General features: G+C 42.3%; 1 protein-coding gene across 2 annotated transcripts in view; it reads right to left on the minus strand.

The window, feature by feature from the left end:
* Positions 1–14,452: 14,452 nt before the first annotated feature.
* BBX (BBX high mobility group box domain containing) overlaps positions 14,453–23,812 on the minus strand; it is a 123,829-nt gene continuing 114,469 nt past the window's right edge. The window contains exons 13-14 of one of the 2 annotated variants that reach the window (XM_069757770.1): positions 22,061–22,250; positions 14,453–21,367 (exon numbers count right to left, since the gene is read on the minus strand). In XM_069757770.1, coding sequence (XP_069613871.1) covers positions 21,283–21,367; positions 22,061–22,250 — 275 coding nt within the window. In that variant the 3' untranslated portion in view covers positions 14,453–21,282. The remainder of the gene's footprint in view (positions 21,368–22,060; positions 22,251–23,812) is intronic. The other variant, XM_069757769.1, reaches the window with a different exon arrangement.

Here is a 23,812-nt window from a genome sequence, read left to right on the forward strand (position 1 = left end):
CCAAATAGATAAAGAAAAATGATTGAAAATATGGATGAAAAGGATAAAAATTGGGAAAAATAAAATGAAAAAAAAATGAAAAAACAAAATAAAGAAATGAAAAGCGATTTATTTAAAAAAAGGATAAACTGGGATAAATAAATCAAGAAAAAAAAATGAACTGAAACAAAAATAGAAATGAAAATAAAAATGTGGGGAAAAAAAAATATTGGAAAAAATAAAAAATATAAAAAAAGAACTAAAAGGCTGTACAATATACCATACTCACCCTACGGAGAAGGCAGATAACTAGTGTGTCTGCAAAAATAAGGTATAAGTTAGTAAAGAGAAGATGAAGGAAAATACCTATCCACCACCTGTATGGGTATAAAAGTTACAAAGGTTAGTTTACAATACTGGAAAACCGATTACTTAAATGTGAGGTCCAGTTCTCTGTTAAGGCCTTTTGGGGCCAATGTTTGAAGGGTGTAAATCCAGTAGGCCTCCCTTTCTTTCAATCGTCTGATGTGGTTTCCACCTCTTCGAGGTCGCTCGACTTGTTCGATTACTTGTACCCTCAGTTGCGAAACATTGTGGTTCGCACTGATGAAGTGGTGGGGAACTGGTAGCCAAGTCTTCTTGCAGCGTATGGTGGACTTGTGACTAGCAATTCTGTCACGTAGATGTTGGGTGGTCTCACCCACATAAAGTAAGCCACATGGGCACTTTATGAGGTATACGACGTAGTTGGTGTCACATGTGTAAAAGCCTTTGATGTTATAGTATTGGCTTGTGCGGGGGTGGGTAATTCTATCCCCCTTGATGATGTTAGAGCAACAGGCACAGCTGAGGCATGGGTATGTGCCTCTACGTTCTGTGCCAAGAAAGGTCTGTCTGGGGACTCTGGAGAGACTACCTACGTCCGCTCTGACTAGGCTATCCCTGATGTTCTGTGGGCGTCGTTTACACATGAGTGCGGGAATCTGAAAGGCTTCAACATTAGGATAAGATTTGGCTAAGATGGACAAATGTTTATGAATGATGTTATAGATTTTTGGCATAATAGGATGGTGTGTATGGATGAATGTAACCCTTTCTTTGGTAGGAACAGAGGGTGGTGTCAGCAGAGGTTCAGCAGCTCTGACTTTTTCCTTGGTAAGGGGTTCCTGAGGGTATTGTCTATTTTCAAATTTCTTTGCCATCTCATCTAGGTGGGTAGGAATGAGACTAGTGTCAGATACTATCCTCTTGATCCGTGTAAACAAGGAGAGAGGCAAGCTATTTTTGGTTGAAGAGGGATGGCAACTGGTATAGTGAAGTAAGTTATTGGTATCAGTTGGTTTGGTGAAGATATCGGTAGAGAGGGTGCCCCTATCGTTCTTTATCACTAGGGTGTCCAAAAATGAAATCTGTGTCATGTGCCAATTTAATGTAAACTGTAATTCTGGTCTGATGGAGTTGAGGGCCTCAGTGAAAGATAGGAGGTCCTCCAGAGTCCCCGCCCATAGACAAAAAATGTCATCTATGAAGCGTAGCCAACATTTGCTGTTTTGTTGGAATAGGGCATTGGTATAGACATGTGATTGCTCAAAGTTATCCATGTAGATATAGCATAAGCGGACGCCATGTTAGCGCCCATGGCGGTCCCGCGTATCTGCTGGTAAAACTGATCCCCAAATAGGAAATAGTTCTCCCTCAGGACAATGGACAAGAGGTCAAGGCATAGTTGGGTGAGGTTATTACTGAGGTTTGATGAGTGGAGGAGCTCTGCATCTGCGGTGATACCAGGGTTGTGTTCAATAGAGGTATATAAGCTCTTGACATCGAACGTGGCTAGGATGCAATCAGAGGATATACTGGTAATCTGACTGATGGAATGGCCAGTGTCCAAAACAAATGATTGGGTTTTCTTAGTTAATGGTGTTAATATCTTTTCTAAAAAAACGGAGATTGGGGCTAGAATGGAATCTGTAGAGGCCACTATTGGACGGCCGGGTGGATTTGTTAAGGACTTGTGGACTTTTGGCAGGGTGTAAAAAACAGGGGTGACGGGATTCTGATTAACTAGAAAGGTGATGGTTTTGGAATCAATGGTGTTCAAGGCTACATACTTGGACAAAATCTGTTGTATTTTGGACTTAATTGTAAGTACTGGGTCATGAGGAATAGGTAAATATGTGGTGGTGTCAGACAGTTGGCGAAGGATTTCTTTGACGTAATCAGTATGGTTCTGGACTACAATGGCACCGCCTTTATCTGCGGGTTTTATAACAATGTGTTTATTGTCTTTAAGGGACTTAATGGCTTGTTTCTCGATGGGCGTAATGTTGTTGCATGTAGGTAAAGAGCCCTTCTGGTGTTGGTCTATGACCCTATCGATGTCCCTGTGTACTAGGTCAATGAAGGCTTCTGTGGCGTTAAATGAACGTGGAGGGCTAAAATTACTTGGGTTTCGTAAAACCAAGTCCGTGATGGAAATCTCGGGAGCCGGGTTACCTCCTGATGGAGGGACTCTGTTCCCCCTGGTCTCTTGTTCATGTCCAAAGTACGTCTTCAGACGGATGTTTCTATAGAAATGTTCAAGGTCTTGGGATAATTGAAATTTATCCCATGGGGGGGGGGGGGGTAGGGCAGAATGAAAGCCCTCGTTGGAGGATGGCTAGTTCAGACGGGCTGAGTGTGTATGTGGAAATGTTGAGGATGGAGTTGGAGGGTTTACCTGAGATCTGGTCGTCAACCGATCTGCGACATTTGCGGGCGGCCCTCCTTGTGCGTCTCCTCCTGCATGGCGGCCCCGTGCTCTGGATGGTGGCCGTTTCTGAAAAAAACGGTTCTGTGAAAAAGTGCCAGTCGAGCTGTCGCGGTCTGTGCTGTGTGAGCCGGTAAATCTTGGATTGTAGTTGTAGTTTCGTCGCCAGGAGCCCGTATTGGTGGAATCCTTCCATCTGTATACCCGGTCTTGGATGTAGTCGTCGGAATCCCTCTGGAATTTAGATCTTTTTTTGTCCTGTAGCGCCTTACGATGGTCTTCGATGGTTTTGTCTGTTTTGGATTTCAAATTTTGCCACTCGGTGCTAGAGAGAGTTGAGCCAAGTTGTTCCTCTATGGAAGAGATTTTCTGCGCTGTTTCAGTGATAGCTGTCTGTAGAGTTTCTATGGTGAGTAGTATAATATCCAAAGAGCACTTGTTGAGTATTGACTGAAATTTTTCACAGAATTCAGGCTTATCTAAGAATAAGGTGGGTCTCAGGTGGCACCGTAAACCCCGTGGAATTCTGCTGAGTTTGTGGTATTCAGCCAAGGTGGTTGCGTGTAGATCATATGAAGTTAGACGTTTCCGTTCTCTTTCGTAATCCCTGGTCCGTACTTCCTGTGCAGGGGTTATGAGGAAATCCCCTGGAGTGGTTACTCTTGATAGTATCCTGGATGCTGTCATCTCATCAAAGGCGAAAGTATTAGTCGTCATCGAGGGAGCGGGTGCAGGCGTCAACTGAAGATATCGTAGTAAAGGGCAAGACGTGCACTCTCGCTATTTGTGGTGCAGACTGAACATGGAGGGATCCTCCAGATATATAGTCCTGGACAACAACAGTCGCACTCAAGAAAGAAGTCTTTAGATTTCTTTGCCAAAAAAAGTTGTTTTTTTTATTGTGAACAAACACCAAAATTAGAGATATCACCGCAGTATTTCAAAGTTTCAGGGCAACGTTTCGACCCACCGGGTCTTTCTCAAACCCCACTGAAACAAGAACAAAATATATAAGATATCACAAAACATAAAAACAAAAAAACATGAATAAAATATACATATTTACTAAAATCAATAATAAAGTCCCTATAAAATGAAAATTGCGAAGTCGCCATAGTAATGGACACGGCGACAGCAAAGCAGGACCCATCGAGATCATGGAGAGGTACGATGGTAAGAGACATCAGGGTTCTTGTCGGACGTAAACTGTCATGACAGTCACGAACCTATGGAGTATACATATAACACAGGTTATATGTAAACATTTTTGTATCAGTCATGTGGTGGTAGATTTTTACCATGCTGTGTATATATCCTAATACACTCATTGTGCCGGGGATGTAACGGTTTCCAAATTCGGGTTCTTTGTCTCTTTTTTGTTATTTTTTGCATTATTTATATGTAACTTTTTGATATTATTAATAAAGCGTATGAATTTTTAAATTACCATCGTATGTATGGAACTCCATTTTTTCTATGTGATATATAACACAGGTTGCAAGGGTGGAAAGTACCGCGGAGGCAGTGTCGTAGGGGGGCAGAAACTATAGTGGAATCCACTAATATCTTTGTAGACACACTGTTGCCCTGTGCGATAGCAGTATTCCATAAAGGACAAAAACATCAGAATTAATGCAGAAATAGTATCAAGTAAACATAACATCTAGATGTAGATAAAAAGAATAGGCTACCCAGGTGGTGGACGCTAGTAGAGGCTAAGAACTGACCTTTCAAAAGTAGAAAACCGAAAAGGGCACAGATCTCTGGAGAGCTGCAGGAGTCCTGTTAGGGGCTATGGGAAAGAAAGCCAGAGGGGTAAATATGCTAGCCAAAGGTGCGGGTCCAGAGCAAAAGGAGAAAAGAGTAAAGGCAAGGTTACCTATCGTATGGCTGTTGCGGGTGTCTGCGGTGGTGGTGTGTGTGGGACCAGGGAGAGAGGCGCCTTTTGTAATGGGCGGCAGGAAGTGCCGAATAATGGGTGCGCAGGCGCCCCAGCGCTGCTACCAGAACGAGATCTGGAACGCAAGGGGCCGGGGAACCATGTTGCGCATGCGCAGTGAGGGGAACACTGTGCTCAGAGCGATGGGCGGCGATATATGTGAAAGCCGTCTGCGCAGGTGCACAACGTAGCGGCGAAACTAGGGCGCAGAGTGCGGAAACCACAGCGATGTGGTAGCACTCTAGAGAGATGTGTTGTGAATACTGGTGTTGCCAAAAAAAAGGAGAAACCGGACGAGTCCTGTTGGGGCGGCCACTGAAAGGACCAGTGTCAGGGCAGGGGAATATGAACCCTGGTAGGAGCAAGGAAGGGGAGGGGGGAGAAGGTAGAGGTGAGCAGAAATTGTATACTCAAGCTGAAAGAAGCAATGAATAATTCTATAGTGGTGTAAAGAATACTGGGAGAATAGGACTATAGTGGAAAAGAAAAACAAATGCAGTAGTAAGAAAAATTAAAGATGTAACAAAAGAGGAGAGCAGAGAGTAAGAGTAAAAATAGAAAAATAAAATGAAATAAAAATGAGCACGATACTGAAGAATATATGGAAAACTGGATGAAATTAGTAAAATGAGTGGAATAAAAAGATGAAAAAGTGTGAATATATAAAGAAAATTCCTTTCTGTGCCTTCTTGAGCAGGGGGACCTTGTGGGCACTGCAGGATTTTTAACCTTTACGGCGTAACGTGTTACCAATGGTTTTCTTGGTGACTGTGGTCCCAGCTGCCTTGAGATCATTAACACGTTCCCCCGTGTAGTACTAAGTTGATCTCTAAACCTTCCTCATGATGAAGGATACTCCATGAGGTGAGATTTTGCATGGTGGCCCAGATCGATGTCGATTGACAGTCATTTTGTATTTCTTCCATTTTATTACTATTGCACCAACAGTTGTCTCCTTCTCACCCAGCGTCTTATGGTTTTGTAGCCCTTTCCAGCTTTGTGCAGGTCTATTATATCGTCCATGATATCCTTAGAAAGCTCTTTGGTCTTGCCCATGTTGTAGAGATTAGAGTCTGACTGATTGATTGAGTCTGAGGACACGAGTCTTTTATAAAGGTGACTATGTAAGACAGCTGTCTGTAATGCAGGTAATGAGTTGGTAAGGAGCATCTAACTGTTCTGTAGGAGCCAGAACTCTTAATGGTTGGTAGCAGATCAAATACGTATTTCTCACTGCAAAATGCAAATAAATTTATATAATTTATACAATGTTATTTTATGGATTTTATTTTTTACTAGCTGAAGAGCCCGGCGTTGCCTGGGCATAGTAAATATCTGCGGTTAGTTATAGCACCTCACTTCTCTTATTTTCCCATCACGCCTCTCATTTTCCCCATCACATCTTTCATTTTCCCCCTCACACCTCTCATTCCCGCCTAACACTTGTCATTTCGACCTCACATCTGTCATTTTCCAATCACTCCACTATTTTCCCTCACTCCTCTCATTTTCACCTCAGTATATACATGTTTGTCATCTCCCTTATACAGTTAGGGCCAGAAATATTTGGACAGTGACACAATTTTCGCGAGTTGGGCTCTGCATGCCACCACATTGGATTTCAAATGAAACCTCTACAACAGAATTCAAGTGCAGATTGTAACGTTTAATTTGAAGGGTTGAACAAAAATATCTGATAGAAAATGTAGGAATTGTACACATTTCTTTACAAACACTCCACATTTTAGGAGGTCAAAAGTAATTGGACAAATAAACATAACCCAAACAAAATATTTTTATTTTCAATATTTTGTTGCAAATCCTTTGGAGGCAATCACTGCCTTAAGTCTGGAACCCATGGACATCACCAAACGCTGGGTTTCCTCCTTCTTAATGCTTTGCCAGGCCTTTACAGCCGCAGCCTTCAGGTCTTGCTTGTTTGTGGGTCTTTCCGTCTTAAGTCTGGATTTGAGCAAGTGAAATGCATGCTCAATTGGGTTTAGATCTGGAGATTGACTTGGCCATTGCAGAATGTGCCACTTTTTGGCACTCATGAACTCCTGGGTAGCTTTGGCTGTATGCTTGGGGTCATTGTCCATCTGTACTATGAAGCGCCGTCCAATCAACTTTGCAGCATTTGGCTGAATCTGGGCTGAAAGTATATCCCGGTACACTTCAGAATTCATCCGGCTACTCTTGTCTGCTCTTATGTCATCAATAAACACAAGTGACCCAGTGCCATTGAAAGCCATGCATGCCCATGCCATCACGTTGCCTCCACCATGTTTTACAGAGGATGTGGTGTGCCTTGGATCATGTGCCGTTCCCTTTCTTCTCCAAACTTTTTTCTTCCCATCATTCTGGTACAGGTTGATCTTTGTCTCATCTGTCCATAGAATACTTTTCCAGAACTGAGCTGGCTTCTTGAGGTGTTTTTCTGCAAATTTAACTCTGGCCTGTCTATTTTTGGTATTGATGAATGGTTTGCATCTAGATGTGAACCCTTTGTATTTACTGTCATGGAGTCTTCTCTTTACTGTTGACTTAGAGACAGATACACCTACTTCACTGAGAGTGTTCTGGACTTCAGTTGATGTTGTGAACGGGTTCTTCTTCACCAAATTAAGTATGCGGCGATCATCCACCACTGTTGTCATCCGTGGACGCCCAGGCCTTTTTGAGTTCCCAAGCTCACCAGTCAATTCCTTTTTTCTCAGAATGTACCCAACTGTTGATTTTGCTACTCCAAGCATGTCTCCGATCTCTCTGATGGATTTTTTCTTTTTTTTCAGCCTCAGGATGTTCTGCTTCACCTCAATTGAGAGTTCCTTTGACCGCATGTTGTCTGCTCACAGCAACAGCTTCCAAATGCAAAACCACACACCTGGAATCCACCCCTGACCTTTTAACTACTTCATTGATTACAGGTTAACGAGGGAGACGCCTTCAGAGTTAATTGCAGCCCTTAGAGGCCATTGTCCAATTACTTTTGGTCCCTTGAAAAAGAGGACGCTATGCATTACAGAGCTATGATTCCTAAACCCTTTCTCCGATTTGGATGTGGAAACTATCATATTGCAGCTGGGAGTGTGCACTTTCAGCCCATATTATATATATAATTGTATTTCTGAACATGTTTTTGTAAACAGCTAAAATAAAAAAACTTGTGTCACTGTCCAAATATTTCTGGCCCTAACTGTATATAGTATACACCTGTATGTCATCTCCTGTATATAGTATATACCTGTATGTCATCTCCCCTGTATATAGTATATACCTGCTGTGTGTCATCTCCCCTGTTTATAGTATACACCTGTATGTCATCTCCTCCTATATATAGTATATACCTGTATGTCATCTCCTTCTATATATAGTATATACCTGTATGTCATCTCCTCCTGTATATAGTATATACCTGTGTGTCTTCTCCCCTGTATATAGTATATACCTGTATGTCATCTCCTCCTCTATATAGTATATACCTTTATGTCATCTCCTCCTGTATATGATGTTCGTCCTTCGTTTTCGAAGATGACCATGACTTCAGGGTTAGAAGAGAATTAATAGTTATGGGTCCGGAGGTGGCTGATGAGTCCAATCCGGGCCCTGAAACCACCATGCTGTTAATTGACCTTTGTCTGCCAGGCGTGTTTCGCTGAGAGCTGCTATATCAACCTTGTAACGAGCTAGCTCCCGAGCAACCAATGCCGTTCTTCTCTCTGGTCTGTCTGCCTTGGTATTATCCAGCAGAGTTCTCACATTCCATGTGCCAAGGTTGAGTACCATCATTTTCTTTTTCTTTATTGTGTGTCGACCGCTGTATGGGAAACCCGCCAGCTGCGGTAGGCTGGCCAGGTGAAATGAAGCAGACTATGTTTGAGGCACCTTTTCTAGCCCCTTCCTCGATTGAGGTGAGCAGAGTGATCCTGAACAGGACTGCTCAGACACCCAGGAGGCTGCCGAACTCCACTGCTGCTTCGGTCCAGTAGAGAGCGACCATATGGCCTGGGCCGCCTGTGTGCAGGTTCGTGACTACAGCTTCCAGTGACTCCACACCTGCTGCTTTGCCACTCTCCCATCGCCACAGGACTTTTTGTTACGCAGTGGTTGAAGTCATGACTTGCGCTTGACTTGGATTAAAGTGAGGAGTTGCGCAGTCGTCAACCTCACTCTCTCGCCCGTACCTATCGAGCCCCAGTGGCAAGAGCTACCCCTAGGGGGGTATCTAGATAGAGGTAGCACCTCTGGTGGAGTGCCTGCCGTGTCCTCTTTGGACAGCTCTTCCATCTTTGGTCCTCATCTGATGCTCAACTCTCACCTGTACCTCCAAGTAGCTGCTAGCATGCGGCAGCGGGTACACCCCGGAACACCGCCTCGGCAGGCGGGCCAAACCAGGTGAGGGTAGCTGTTGGGTTCTTTGAGACCTACAGTGATTTTCAAGGGTTTGCCTACCCATGCATGTGAAGACTGGATATGGCAGACTGTGCGGAAGAAACCAAGGTTCAACGGACAGACAAGCGATTTCCAGCACAGTGTTGTGGAGTGCTGAGAGGGCGCAGCGAGGCACATATAGGACACTGCTGGCCATCCACTGCACCCTGACCCATCTCCAGTTGTCTCGCCTCCTGTATATAGTATGTACCTGTATGTCATCTCTTCCTCTATATAGTATATACCTGTGTGTCATCTCCCCTGTATATAGAATATACCTGTGTGTCATCTCCTCCTGTACCGCAGGGGTCAGTATTGGGACCTGTTCTCTTCAACATATTCATTAATGATCTGGTAGAAGGTTTACACAGTAAAATATCGATATTTGCAGATGATACAAAACTATGTAAAGCAGTTAATACAAGAGAAGATAGTATTCTGCTACAGATGGATCTGGATAAGTTGGAAACTTGGGCTGAAAGGTGGCAGATGAGGTTTAACAATGATAAATGTAAGGTTATACACATGGGAAGAGGGAATCAATATCACCATTACACACTGAACGGGAAACCACTGGGTAAATCTGACAGGGAGAAGGACTTGGGGATCCTAGTTAATGATAAACTTACCTGGAGCAGCCAGTGCCAGGCAGCAGCTGCCAAGGCAAACAGGATCATGGGGTGCATTAAAAGAGGTCTGGATACACATGATGAGAGCATTATACTGCCTCTGTACAAATCCCTAGTTAGACCGCACATGGAGTACTGTGTCCAGTTTTGGGCACCGGTGCTCAGGAAGGATATAATGGAACTAGAGAGAGTACAAAGGAGGGCAACAAAATTAATAAAGGGGATGGGAGAACTACAATACCCAGATAGATTAGCGAAATTAGGATTATTTAGTCTAGAAAAAAGACGACTGAGGGGCGATCTAATAACCATGTATAAGTATATAAGGGGACAATACAAATATCTCGCTGAGGATCTGTTTATACCAAGGAAGGTGGCGGGCACAAGGGGGCATTCTTTGCGTCTGGAGGAGAGAAGGTTTTTCCACCAACATAGAAGAGGATTCTTTACTGTTAGGGCAGTGAGAATCTGGAATTGCTTGCCTGAGGAGGTGGTGATGGCGAACTCAGTCGAGGGGTTCAAGAGAGGCCTGGATGTCTTCCTGGAGCAGAACAATATTGTATCATACAATTATTAGGTTCTGTAGAAGGACGTAGATCTGGGTATTTATTATGATGGAATATAGGCTGAACTGGATGGACAAATGTCTTTTTTCGGCCTTACTAACTATGTTACTATGTATTAGACCTCGTTCACACGTTGTTTACTCAGTATTTTTACCTCAGTATTTGTAAACAAAATTGGCTGCCTGATAAATCCCCAGCCATCAGGAAGCCCTCCCCCTGGCAGTATATATTAGCTCACACATACACATAATAGACAGGTCATGTGACTGACAGCTGCCGTATTTCCTATATGGTACATTTGTTGCTCTTGTAGTTTGTCTGCTTATTAATCAGATTTTTATTTTTGAAGCATAATACCAGACTTGTGTGTGTTTTAGGGCGAGTTTCGTTTGTCAAGTTGTGTGTGTTGAGTTGCGTGTGGCGACATGCATGTAGCGACTTTTGTGAGATGAGTTTTGTGTGGCAACATGCGTGTAGCAACTTTTTGTGTGTCGAGTTGCATGTGACAGGTTAGTGCAGCAAGTTGTGTGCAGCAAGTTTTGCGCATGGCGAGTTTTTGCGCGTGGCGAGTTTTATGTGTGGTGCCTTTTGAGAAAGTGCAAGTTTTGTGTGAGGCAACTTTTGCATGTGTTGCAACTTTTGTGCATGTGGCAATTTTTGCGCATGTGCAAGTTTTGCATGTGGTGAGTTTTCCATGAGGTGAGTTTTGCACTTGTGGCGAGTTTTGCGTGAGCCTAGTTTTTGCATGTGGTGAGTTTTGCGCATGGCGAGTTTTGAGGGGCGACTTTTGTGTTTCGACTTTTATGTGGCGAGGTTGGTGTATGTGTGGTGAAATGTGTGCTGAGGGTAATATGTGTTCAAGCATCTGGTAGTGTGTGGCGCATTTAGTGTGTGTTCACATCCCCGTGTGTGGTGAGTATCCCATGTCGGGGCCCCACCTTAGCAACTGTCCGGTATATACTCTTTGGCCCCATCGCTCTCATTCTTTAAGTCCCCCTTGTTCACATCTGGCAGCTGTCAATTTGCCTCCAACACTTTTCCTTTCACTTTTCCTCATTATGTAGATAGGGGCAAAATTGTTTGGTGAATTGGAAAGCGCGGGGTTAAAATTTCACCTCACAACATAGCCTATGACGCTCTCGGGGTCCAGTTGTGTGACTGTGCAAAATTTTGTGGCTGTAGCTGCGACCCCTCCAACACTTTTCCTTTCACTTTTTTCCCCATTATGTAGATAGGGGCAAAATTGTTTGGTGAATTGGAACGCGCGGGGTTAAAATTTCGCCTCACAACATAGCTTATGACGCTCTCGGGGTCCAGACGTGTGACTGTGCAAAATTTTGTGGCTGTAGCTGCGACGGTGCAGATGCCAATCCTGGACATACATACACATATACACACATTCAGCTTTATATATTAGATATTTTATCTCTCATTGTTAAAATTAACCTACCCTTAAAATTATGTATTGTTCATGTCTTTGTCAGTGGGCAAACTTACTATATCAGCAAGGGATCAAATACTTATTTCCCCACTGTACATTTTAAAGTTATGCAGCAGCTGAGGTTTGTGTTATGACGTTCTCCATCACCTAAGGTGTGTGATGAGGTTATGCAGCAGCTATGTGCATTGCGATGTTCTGCTGCATATGAGGTTATGCAGCAGCTGAGGTTGGTATTATTATGTTCTGCAGCAGCTAAGGTGTGTAATATGAGATCCTTCAGCAGCTGAGATGTATGTATATTACGAAGTTCTGTAGCTGATGTGCGTGTTATGAGGTTTTCCTTCAGCTGAGGTCTGTACGATGAGGTTATTCAGCAGCTGAGGTGTGTATTACAATGTTTTGCTGTACCTAAAGTGTAATGAAGGTTTGCGTCAGCTGACATGTATTACGAGGTTTTGCAACAGTTGAGGTGTAATGTTTTTTCTGCAGCAGCAGAGGTGTGTTATGATATTGTGCTATAACCGAACTGTCTATTAAGATCTGTAGAAAATTAGGTGTGTACCATGAGGTTATTTAGCATTTCATGTGTTTATTGTGATGTTCTACAGCAGTTATGGAATTGAAGTGTGTATTATGAGGTTCTGCAGCAGTTGAGCTGTGAATCATGAAAGGTGTTAGTCATCTCTGCTCTAATCTACCAGTACTTTCCATTCGGTTAGACGAGGATTGCATAATTACATCTCACACACAGGACTGGAATAATGCTCAATGATGCCCTGTTCAAAACTACTTGTGGGTGCCAAACCCCATTGTCTTTTTTTTACTCCGTTTCCCCAATGCATGGGCAAGAAGCTTTTTAATAACCTAGGAAAATTGATCGAGGCTGGACTCACACATCGGTGTTTCATGGTTCATACTCGGACCGCAATACATGGACTAGCCTCAGGTCTCCTGACCCAAACTCCACAGCGTTATATATGCAGCCAGTCCGAGCATCACGGTTTGAGAATGAACCATGAAGCACTGATGTGTGAATCAGTCATTAGGCTCCTTCCTGCCAGAAAATGACCCCACACACATCTATCGTACTATAATCTATTTAAAATCCCTGGTCAGGAATCTGCACATCAAATAGACCTCTAAACTTACCCTTACAGGGGTATTCGCATCTTGTACATTCATGGCATATCGACAGGATGCGTCACGTTGCACAGATGGTGTTGCGCCAGCCCTGACCATTCAAATGTTGCACCACGGATGTTGAAAGGCAAAAGATTCATGGGCCTTTGGTCTACATGCCAGGCACCACTAACCTGGACGCTGGAGCAGAGTCCTGTGAATCGATACACTCATCTCTACCCACAGGCGTAGAGGATGCCCCCGAGTCCTGTTGCAGGCCTAAGTGTAAAAATGTTTTGTACGGTCCTCATATATATGTTCATTGATAAAAGGACTACCCAATCATTTTTCCAAACTGAATAAACCCAAGTTTAATAACCTATCTTGGTACTGCAGTCCACTCATTCCGTTAATGATCTTGGTTGCTCTTCTCTGAACCTGCCCCAGTTTAGCTATATCCGTCTTAGAATATTGTGTATAAGTATGTCCGCACTAATCTAGACTTGTAAAGAGGCAAAATGGGCATCTATGCCTATTGTAAGCCATCCCATTATTTTATTTGCCTTGGCAGTAGCTGCCTGATACTCATCATTAAAGTGCCATCCACCCAAGTTTTTTTTTTCAGTGGCAGTTTTACCCTGTGCTTTACAATTTAATACATAATTATACATTTCCTCTGCCCAAGTGCATAATCTTACATTTCTCTACATTAACTTCAATTGTCATTTCTCAGCCCATGCCTCCAGCTTACATAAATCCTTCTGTAATATTAAATTATCCTCCTCTCTCTATTCATTTGTATTGAGCTGAGGCAGAGCCCTGTCTATTGATGCGGACAGTCAGTGTCCAACTAGAGGGCACGACCTTGCTCCATACAAGTGTATTGAAAGCGAGGCCATACCCACTGGTCGGGGGTATGTATAAACTCATTGATACCCTCCAGTCCGGGGTCTGAAACTGGCGAATCCCCGCAGTGCACAGTGCGTGTGCTTGGGGTGGGGGATGCACACACAAAGTAGCTGCAGACTGGTTTTGACCTGTCAACCCCTTTACGGTCTCTGCCCCTACATTATGCTGCTGTCAAGATATGGTGGTAAAAACTTGGTGACAGATTCCCTTTAACTTGGATCTGTTTTGAAGCTATAAGATCCACAATGTGGAATTCCCCGTTGGATGTACTGCTTTCATTATCTCTTCATTCTTCTTAGTTTCATTATCACTTTAACAAAAAAAATAACACATTTCCTAACCCTAGACAAGTACAAGGGTGAAAGGTTTGTTTGGTATAGAAAAAGGCAAAATTACAAGTAATCCAGTTACCAGTTTGTGATCAGCCAAACATCGACTTCATGTCTATCCTCTGCTCCACTGTGGGACAGGACATGCTATACTGGTTGTAGAGTGCTAGGTAAGAGGTATCTGAGACCAAATTGAGGTGCGCAGTGTTAAAATAGACTTACCATAACATTTTCCTTCTCAAACTGATGTAAAAAATGTCAGATAACTATCAAAAAAAGACAGGTCTCTTATGTGCAATAGGCATCTTAAACTCTCAACAATACATATGAACATACTGTAAGAACTGGAACAATCGGAAGGTCAGTTACTGAAACATTTTATTACCATCTCAAATAGTTTAAGAAATCTACACGGAGCTTGACTGGGAAACAAAATAAGATCATTACAGCTGTATAAAACATTAGTTCATTGTTATTTAATAAATATAAGTTTCATTTTGGAGCATAGCATTGGGATGGGTACATCGACAAACACAAAATGCTTCATCGCAGCAAAGAGATTCAATGCTTTTGGTCTCATAATTGGAACTGATATCTAATTTTTAGAAAAAAAAAAAATAATGGCATGGAATAAAAAAAAAACAAAAAAACTGGGAATTTCTGGAACACTGTTTTATGGCACAAACCACAGCACAAATGACAAAGTTAAAAGCAAACAAAAAAAATGCAAAAAAAAACACTAACTGGAACACTGTATAATTTATAAAATATTTGATGTCGCACGGACACCTATTATTTTTTTTTTATTAATTTTTGTTTAACTTAATCACAGGTTTACTACAGTACAGTTGATTTAAAGGATCAAATAATTGTGGGTACAACACACATATGCAGACATATCGATGTTATAAGTGGTTTAGTAAGCAAAAGCAAAATATTGCAAACAGAGCGGATGGGTTTCTATTTTGGTATTCAAAAGGTTTATAAGGTGCAAACATTTCCCATGAGGACGTTTAGCGACATCTTGATGACACTGCTGTGAAGATGATCATGTGAGTATTATGGCAATATTGTGGCATTTCCACATAAGCCCTGTTTATTACAGTTTCTATAGAGCCGCAGGAAGCCATGGTGTCCTCCATGGTCTCAAGAATGAAAACCAAGGGTAGTTAAGGGGTTTCCATCTTGGGAATACATTTTGCCAGCTCTTGGATAAAATATTAGACTTGGATATGCTCTATGTACATACACGCATACAAGTTGGGAAATGTTGGAGTGAAATATTAAGTTGTGCTAATATTGGTTACCTGATTATACCAATGCCTGTCTTAAGGATTCAGTGCATTAGCAAATAGATCTACTGAAAATCACTTACTCAGAGCCAACAATGGCCAATATCTTAAAAACTAACTAAAGCTTTGCAGGATTTCTGCTACTCTTAGTGCCTAGCAGCTTAAAAATTAAGCAATATCTACAAAAGTTTCTGAAAACAGTCACTACACTACTCTAAGGGAAAGCCACTTAGGTTTAGTAACTCAGTATTCACATATAAAATAAGATAATTTTTCTCTCCTTTTTTCCAAAAAAAAAGGTACCATAGTCATACAGAAATAGCTAGAAGCAGTATTGAAATGTTATAAGGGGCTATCTGACAAAAATAGATATATCTAAGGGGATCACAAGGAGGAGGATTTTATGACCACTGACAATGTGCGGGACCAAAAATAAAGTAATACAATTCTGAATTTCAACATATTATAAGTGCCATACCCAAAATCTAACACTTTGTGACAAGCAGTAGTGCCGATCCTATGTTGGTTTAAAGCGGGGGTCCCCAAGTCATATACATTATACCAAGTGATACTCAGCAACATTAAAGGGAACCTATCATTTGATTGATTCTGCCCAAACCACAGGAAGTATGGATCAGAGCCTGGCTGTACGATATCAGCCATCCGGTGTTGAAGATCCGGCAGAGACGAGACTAGTCCAGTGCCACCCTGGTGAGCTTTTCCAAGAGAGTGACCGGTCTCTCCCGATGTACGCATATGAGAGAGGCCTGACAATCACCTCTAGCAGTGCCCGAATATTCAAACTATGTGGTGAAAAACATATCTGGCTGCAATTGTGCATCCAGACTTTGATTCATGCTGCTCATGGTTTGGGGCAGCATGAGTCAGCGGACAGGTTCCATTTAAGTGTTTGCTCCACTATGTTTTATGTATTGATAACCCATCCTAAGGATAGGTCATCAGAATCAGACCCGGTGGATTGAATGAATAGGAATGGATCTGCAATACCAAGTCGAGGGCACTAAACAGTTGACGGAGCTGTACTGTTCATCGAAAACAGCTGATTGGTGAAGGCACCGGACCCCACAAATTTTATATTTTTGACCTATCTTTTGGATAGGTCAACAATATAAAAGTAGTGCAGCAGTCCTTTAAAGTAGACCTCCAATTATGGGTTTGCCACCAGAAGCTTAAAACTGATTGTAGCAAGGAGTGGGTTGTCTTATTGACTAGGCAACCACATGACACCAGAAGCTACTCTTAATGGCCCTTTTACATGAGGCTCTTTCAGGCTGGTAAATGACCACGAGTCAGCTACATGCAGGCCAATTGGCGTTCGTGTACTTGCCTGTTCACACAGAACATCAAATATATGGGCATAGAACAATCAATAATATAATTCCGTGCATAGACTATCATGTCATTGGCGGCCCATCCTGTTTTCACAGGGGACGATGTGCTGCCAACAATGATTATGTGGACGTAAAAATAATTGCAACTGATGAACAAGCGTTTTCCACGCTTGTCACGTGATTGCCGACCTTTTTAGGGGAGCTTATAATCTGGGATGAGTGCTCCTATGAACGCTCATTTGCTAATTAGCAAGAATTTTCTGGCATTTAACATTGTTGACAACCAGACTGCCTACTTTCTATGCTGTGCTGTCAATAAGGCTAGGTTCACATTGCGTTAGTGGGTGTCCGCTAACGAAATCCGTTACATGGCGAAATTGGCGCAATTAAAGCTATGTAACGGATCAGTTAGCGTACCCAATGACTGCAATGTGCTAACGCATCGCTAACTTATGCCTTTTTTGGCATGCGTCAGCGATGTGCCGTTATTTTCGGACGGACCTCGAGCGTTGCTTGCAGCGTTCAGGGTCCGTTCTTCGCTAGCGCAGATCGGGCATCTGCGCTAGCGGGATTGCCAAACGCAATCCCTTTTTGGACATTGCGTTTAGCGCAATCAGTTAGCGTATCCGCTAAACGGATTGCACTAACGCAGTGTGAACCTAGCCTTATACATTTCTGGTGAGAGATGCGCCCACACTAGTAACAATAGGAACCGGTTATTAAAGACTGTATTGAAATAACCCTACTCTAATACATGATAACTGTCACTTTAAACTGGTCCTAATTAACAGTAAAGCAAAAAGAATACTTTGTGTAAAAAAATAAAAACTCCCCTAGGTAATGTAATGTTTCTTGTACCTGTCAAGTGGCTGTCATACGATCTTGAAGCCAAAATCGATAGCCAACTGTACTGTCACATAGTATGTGATCTGCAGCACACAGTGAAGCACCTAAGCAAAGGAAGCACATGAGACTCCTGGGCCATCAGCTGGGGAACACTGCCTTACATTCTGTCTTGTGCCAGATATACATTTCCCGAAAAGAACCTTGATGACCTCACTATTGCCGGAGCTGAAAGTGTACAGACTGGACAAGCAAAACCAGTATCTCCACCTTAAATAGTTCTGCTAAGGATAGGCACCACAGACAACAGACTATCAAGTTTATCAATGCTGCTGGAAGTCAAAAGCTGGAAATGTCAACGGCAAACAGTGCTGACCTAATGTTATTTAACTAAGGGTCACTTACAATTAGATTTAGACTACAAAACCGCAGTCAAAGTATCTCAGATCAGGATCATAGTTTTGAGGTACTACTGAAAACCGACCAGCCGCATCCAACCTTCGGCAGCGCACCATAAAGCCACCTTGTGGACTACAGTATCATGATCAGGGGTCTGGTATACCAAGGGTCTACGTAAAGCTAGGGGTTTCTATATTAGAAAGAAGGCAAACATGTTTATTGCTGTAACAGTACCCCAAGCTCAACGTTTGAGCGTGGTCCACGTAAGAGGACAATACAACACCCTGCTGGAGGAAGATAGCAGGGCAATAAAAGGCTTTCACTCATAATATGCAGGCAGTGGTTTAACAAAAAAGTCTCATATGGAAACAACCTGATCTAGTAATATCATATGTAAAAGACACTACTGAAATTTGTTAAGTTTCATATTGTTGATGTTACTGTCAAGTGCATGACACCAAAATCATTAAAACAATGGCTTTATATCGCCTAAATTAGGCTAAGTGGGTGATCACAAACACCGCTGTGATTAAAACACAGGAGAAGCCGTCTGTAAAGAGGCCTTTTATACGTGTATTTCAGCAAATCACGGTATTCCACATAATACAACAATTCTAGAGCGTCTGCATTGTGCCATTCCTCTTAGAAATGTATGAATATATTGACAACTAGGTGTTACCAGTTGGGGGGGTGTTCCTACACGCTGCGACTCCGGCCAATCATGTAGGGACACACCCCATTTGGAAAAAGAAAGGAGACCACCCCAGTTGTCAATGTATTCATAACTTCCAAGGTGTAGCTGAGGAATGCCATACAAAGCTATAAGAATAAAAAGGATTTAAAATTGCTATTTCATTGGGAATACAACTATTTAGTAAAACTGTAAGGTCCGGGGTGACGAGTTCTAATTAATTGGAAGACATTCACATTATAAATTGCTATATAATAATAACAACAATGTACTTTTGGAGATTTCATTCTTGAGTGGTAAATTGTATCAGATTTTTTAAATCAGACAATAGATTTGTATATTAGGAACTTGCATATATACCTCTCTCTCTATTATATACAAAAACTAGAAGGGAGCATAAAACAATCCCCTTCAGCCTCCTCTAAGCGCCATGCAACGAGGCACTGGGGAAGGCCATGTGAAGAGGAGGACACTAGGTCCGCAAACACTCAGTTTTTAGTTATGTCCAAATTGCCTGTTTTGGTTAGCACTGCCTATATAAATCCCTAAAATAGGTTTAAAGGTTTACCAAACCTACATACTATGGCTATGTTCACATGCAGCATTTTTTTCTCTCTTTGGAGTAAAAACGCTGCATTCAAAGTGCTATTTTTATAGCTTTTGCTGGGACAGTAACCAGAAGCTTTGACTTTTCATATATAACACTGCAAAAACGCCGCATGTGAACATGGCCTAAGGGACAACAGGCACAGTTAGGGCGGCTGTACGCAGGTTATCACGTCTAGAAAAGCGCATTGTAAAGATCAGCTAAACGTAATCCTTACAGCGGCGTGTCACATCTATATACTATGAACAGAAAGGATTTTTGGGGTTATTATTTTGCATTCATAACTGAAACTCAACATGTTATTTGTTTTGCTTACATTAAAGCCTTTTACAAAGCGATTCCTAGATGGAATGGAGGACAAAAGTACGGACAAATGCTGCGCCCCTTAATCATGACGAGGTGCACGCTCAGTGCTAGTGCATAGTTATGTATTACTTCCCTGGAGTGACCTGGGTCATAGGAATCCCTGATCTGGATGCTCCGGTCATCACCCTAAAGTACAGTATCGATGAACAGCGTTACTGCTCAAATTGCATGGCAGCTCCATAAAGCGCCACGACCCTTCATACCTTCAAATACAAACAGTGCACAAAATAGCCATCAACTATTACAAAGGGTTAATGACAGCATCTCAGCTTCATTATGCTTCCAAGTAAAAGGCTTAAAGTGAAATGCACACCTACATAAAGCAGGCATTAAAGGAAATCTGTCAGCAGGTTTTTGCAGTGTAATCTGACAGCAGCATGATAAAGGGACAGAGACCCTGATTCCAGCGATGAGTCTTTTAGTCTACTGGGTGCAACAATTGTGATATAATCAGTTTACTTTGCTGCAGATATAGCAGTGCCTGGTATGCTGAGCTTTATATAACCCTAACCACACTGATAGTGGGGAGGAAGTGGTTGGACCAGAAGGCACAAGACACCTAAGTTCTGTAGCGATATTCTCCTGCAGATAAAACACTGATTTTATGGAGACAGCAATACACAGCCTGGTAAGTGACACACTGCTGGAATCAGTGTTTCAGTCCCTATATCGTTATGCTCTCAGCTTACATAGCAAAAATCTGGTGACAGATTCCCTTAAATCACAAACATACATGTAAACTGTAATGCCACTATGTTATGATCCGTTCTGAAATCTGCCCATTTTACATAAAGTTTATACCCAAGAACCAACCGATACTTACATGTATGTCTATGATGGGTAGAAAAATGCTATTTTATACAGGGTCACTTCATTTTTAGTATTCCATGGAAAAAAAAAGTTGTAAGCATGTAGAGAGAGCTAAGGACCATCTATTAAGGCTTATTACTGAATGTGTGTGCATATCAGTGTCTGTGCAGACTATGTCAGTACATTAAGGATGACATGGAGTAGGTGGCATTTAGATAGCCTGTGTTTATGGCACATGGCGTGAGCGGAGGATATGAAGCAGGGTCTATAGTCTACAGAGAACTAGAGAAGTGCAGAAGGCAAGGGTCGCAGACAAGACACACAACAACCCTAACATTGGTACACCTGAGCCTACGGATTATATCCTCCTGGAACAACTTTTACACTCAGTCTCAATATAAATGTAAGCATAAACTATTATATAAACCATTTTTGGAACGTATATCTTCATTTACAAAAATGACCAAGCATGTCTATTATCTAGTGCAGTGCATCAGTATTTCATTTCTTAGTAACTATAATATGAAACTAGCATCACACTCCACGTCACGGCGCTTCTCTATGGAGACACAGCACAGGCGGCATCTTCGCCTTCACTCTTCATTCCATAGTTAGCTTCAGCTGAGAGCAACCATGACCGTAGCGCCGTCTTCCTCCATCATTAGGCCAAGAACAAGTTGAGCTTTAAGGACAAAACCCAAGCTTTTGGCTTCAAGTGAAACTCTTATCTGCCCATTTTGTCCTCCATTTAATGGATAAACTTAGCCTTCCTAAGTAAGGCTCAAGGCTTATATTTCAATATGGAGTCAGGTTTTGCCAGAAAGTGAAGCTTCATTGGTCAGCACAGGATATAAGCACAGCTGCCTGGGACATGTCTTTCTTCTGTCCATCTCTTGCATGGGTAGATTTAGGACTTCTGAAGAGAAAACAAAAGCCTCATTAGAATAGTTTTCACGCATGCAACAGCCTCATTAGAATAGTTTTCACGCATGCAACAGCCTCATTAGAATAGTTTTCACGCATGTTCCCTGCTGTCTCATCCTAACACCCCGGCATTGTGTAACCATTTCCAAGACATAATGTCCATATAAAAAGCTGTCATGGACCATAGTCTAAAAATTATGAATTCCCCTGCCAAAAAACATTTGATATGGAGCTGTCACATTATCCAGGGCTTCAACACAAGCCAGAACTGCCAAAGAACTGGTGGAAATGAAGAGAAAAAAAAGAAATGGCAGGACTTGCAGATTCCAACTTCTGCATAAGGCCTTATTCAGACATCTGTCATTTATCATATACACAAAAAAAAAAACAGTCCGAGGGTCATCACCGTTTTGGATCCAAGCTTCATCAGTTTGGGTTTTTTACCATCTATGCGCCATCTGCGGTTTTCATAGATGGTCCAAAAAAAAACCCACACAGACATAAGAATAGCACCACAGGCTTTAATGGGTACAAGTTCTAGCCATCAAATCCACAACTAGAACTTGTACGTCAAAAAATGCGTATTTGAAGGCCTTATCGGTATTTTTATAAAAACAAAGACACACTTATGAGATATGGAGACTGCAGAAGAAAACAGAAGACAAAACCCTCCAAAAAATCTGACCTGTGAACGTTTTCCATCGCTGCTACCTCCGCCAGAGCAGCTAGGCTAAAGAAAGCAGACACAGCTGGTATGTCTTGGGTAATACTGCAGTTCTGGTCAACACCCGCTTCCCCAGAGATTGTGAGCTCTGCTCTGCAGGTTTCCTCCACGCTGCAACTACTTTGATAACTACTTGGAGGACTTTTTTCATCTGGAAAATAAATAAATAAAAATACACACAATCAGACACATTTACATTAGGAGATGATATTTTTATAGATCTTATTAGCTATTTATTGTCTATATTTCTTTCACCTACTGGGTTGCATGCCCCCCTAGTATAGCCACTCTACTCTGAACACAGAAGTAAATATACACAACGGGCAGCAAAGTGGCTCAGTGATTAGCACTGCAGCCTTATAGCGCTGGGGTCCTGGGTTCAAATCCCACCAAGAACAACATCTGTAAGGAGTTTGTATGTTCTCTCCGGGTTTGCATGGGCTTCCTCCGGGTTCTCTGTTTACTCCAAAGACACATAGGGATTCTAGATTGTGAGCCCCAATGGGGACAGCGATGATGATGTATGTAAAGCGCTGTGGAATTAATGGCGCTATATCAGTGAGTAAAATAAAAACACATGAAATATATTCAGCACATATAGAGGGATCTGTTGAAGTGCTTGTAGTACAAAACGGCTGTCATCCGCATGTGTTCACCACCCTCCCTGCACCGCATGATTGCATGTGAATAAATCGCTTTTTGCTCAACACCGCTGAGTGCGCTGTTACTTTTCTTGTTCTGGATACTCTTACACAAATTGTTTTTTTCATGAAGCAGCACCCAGGTGGAGCTTGTATAGCGATTACTTTTTTTCTATTGTGACTAAAGGCTTATACGGTGTGGCATTCAATATCCCTGAAGCAGAAAGGGTCTTACGTATAACGGCTGTGCGATTGCAACATTTCTGGACTGTGGACTTAATTGCACGTTTACTGTTCTAATAATAACTGTGCTTGATGTTATTCAAAAAATATATACCGTATATACTCGAGTATAAGCAGAGATTTTCAGCCCACTTTTTTGGGCTGAAAGTCCCCCTCTCGGCTTATACTCGAGTCATACCCGGGGGTCGGCAGGGGAGGGGGAGCGGGGGCTGTCTAATTATACTCACCTGCTCCGGCGCGGTCCCTGCTTCTTCCAGCGCTGCATCTTCTTCCTGTACTGAGTGGTCACATTATGTGATTTTTTTTTTAATCACAGCAAATGGGGCAAGGGTCTGTATGGAGCATCTATGGGGCAATAACGTTTGTACAGCACTATATGGGGCAAGTGACTGTATGGAGCATCTTATGGGGCCATAATGTTTGTGCAGCACTATATGTGGCAAATATGTTTAAGGAGCATCTACGGGGCCATAACGTTTGTGTAGCATTATATGGGGCAAGTGTCTGTATGGGGCCATAACGTTTGTGCAGCACTATATGGGGCAAGTGACTGTATGGAGCATCTTATGGGGCCATAACGTTTCTGCAGCACTATATGGGGCAAGTAACTGTATGGAGCATCTTATGGGGCCATAACACTTGTGCAGCATTATATGGGGCAAGTGTCTGTATGGAGCATCTTATGGGGCCATAACACTTGTGCAGCACTATATGGGGCAAGTGTCTGTATGGAGCATCTTATGGGGCCATAACGTTTGTGCAGCACTATATTGTTATGTTTGCTAATGACAGGTGTTATGAAGGCAATCCAGAAACACAGTGTGCTTAG

Source organism: Ranitomeya imitator, chromosome 3 (genome assembly GCF_032444005.1).
Source record: "Ranitomeya imitator isolate aRanImi1 chromosome 3, aRanImi1.pri, whole genome shotgun sequence".
NCBI lineage: Eukaryota > Metazoa > Chordata > Amphibia > Anura > Dendrobatidae > Ranitomeya > Ranitomeya imitator.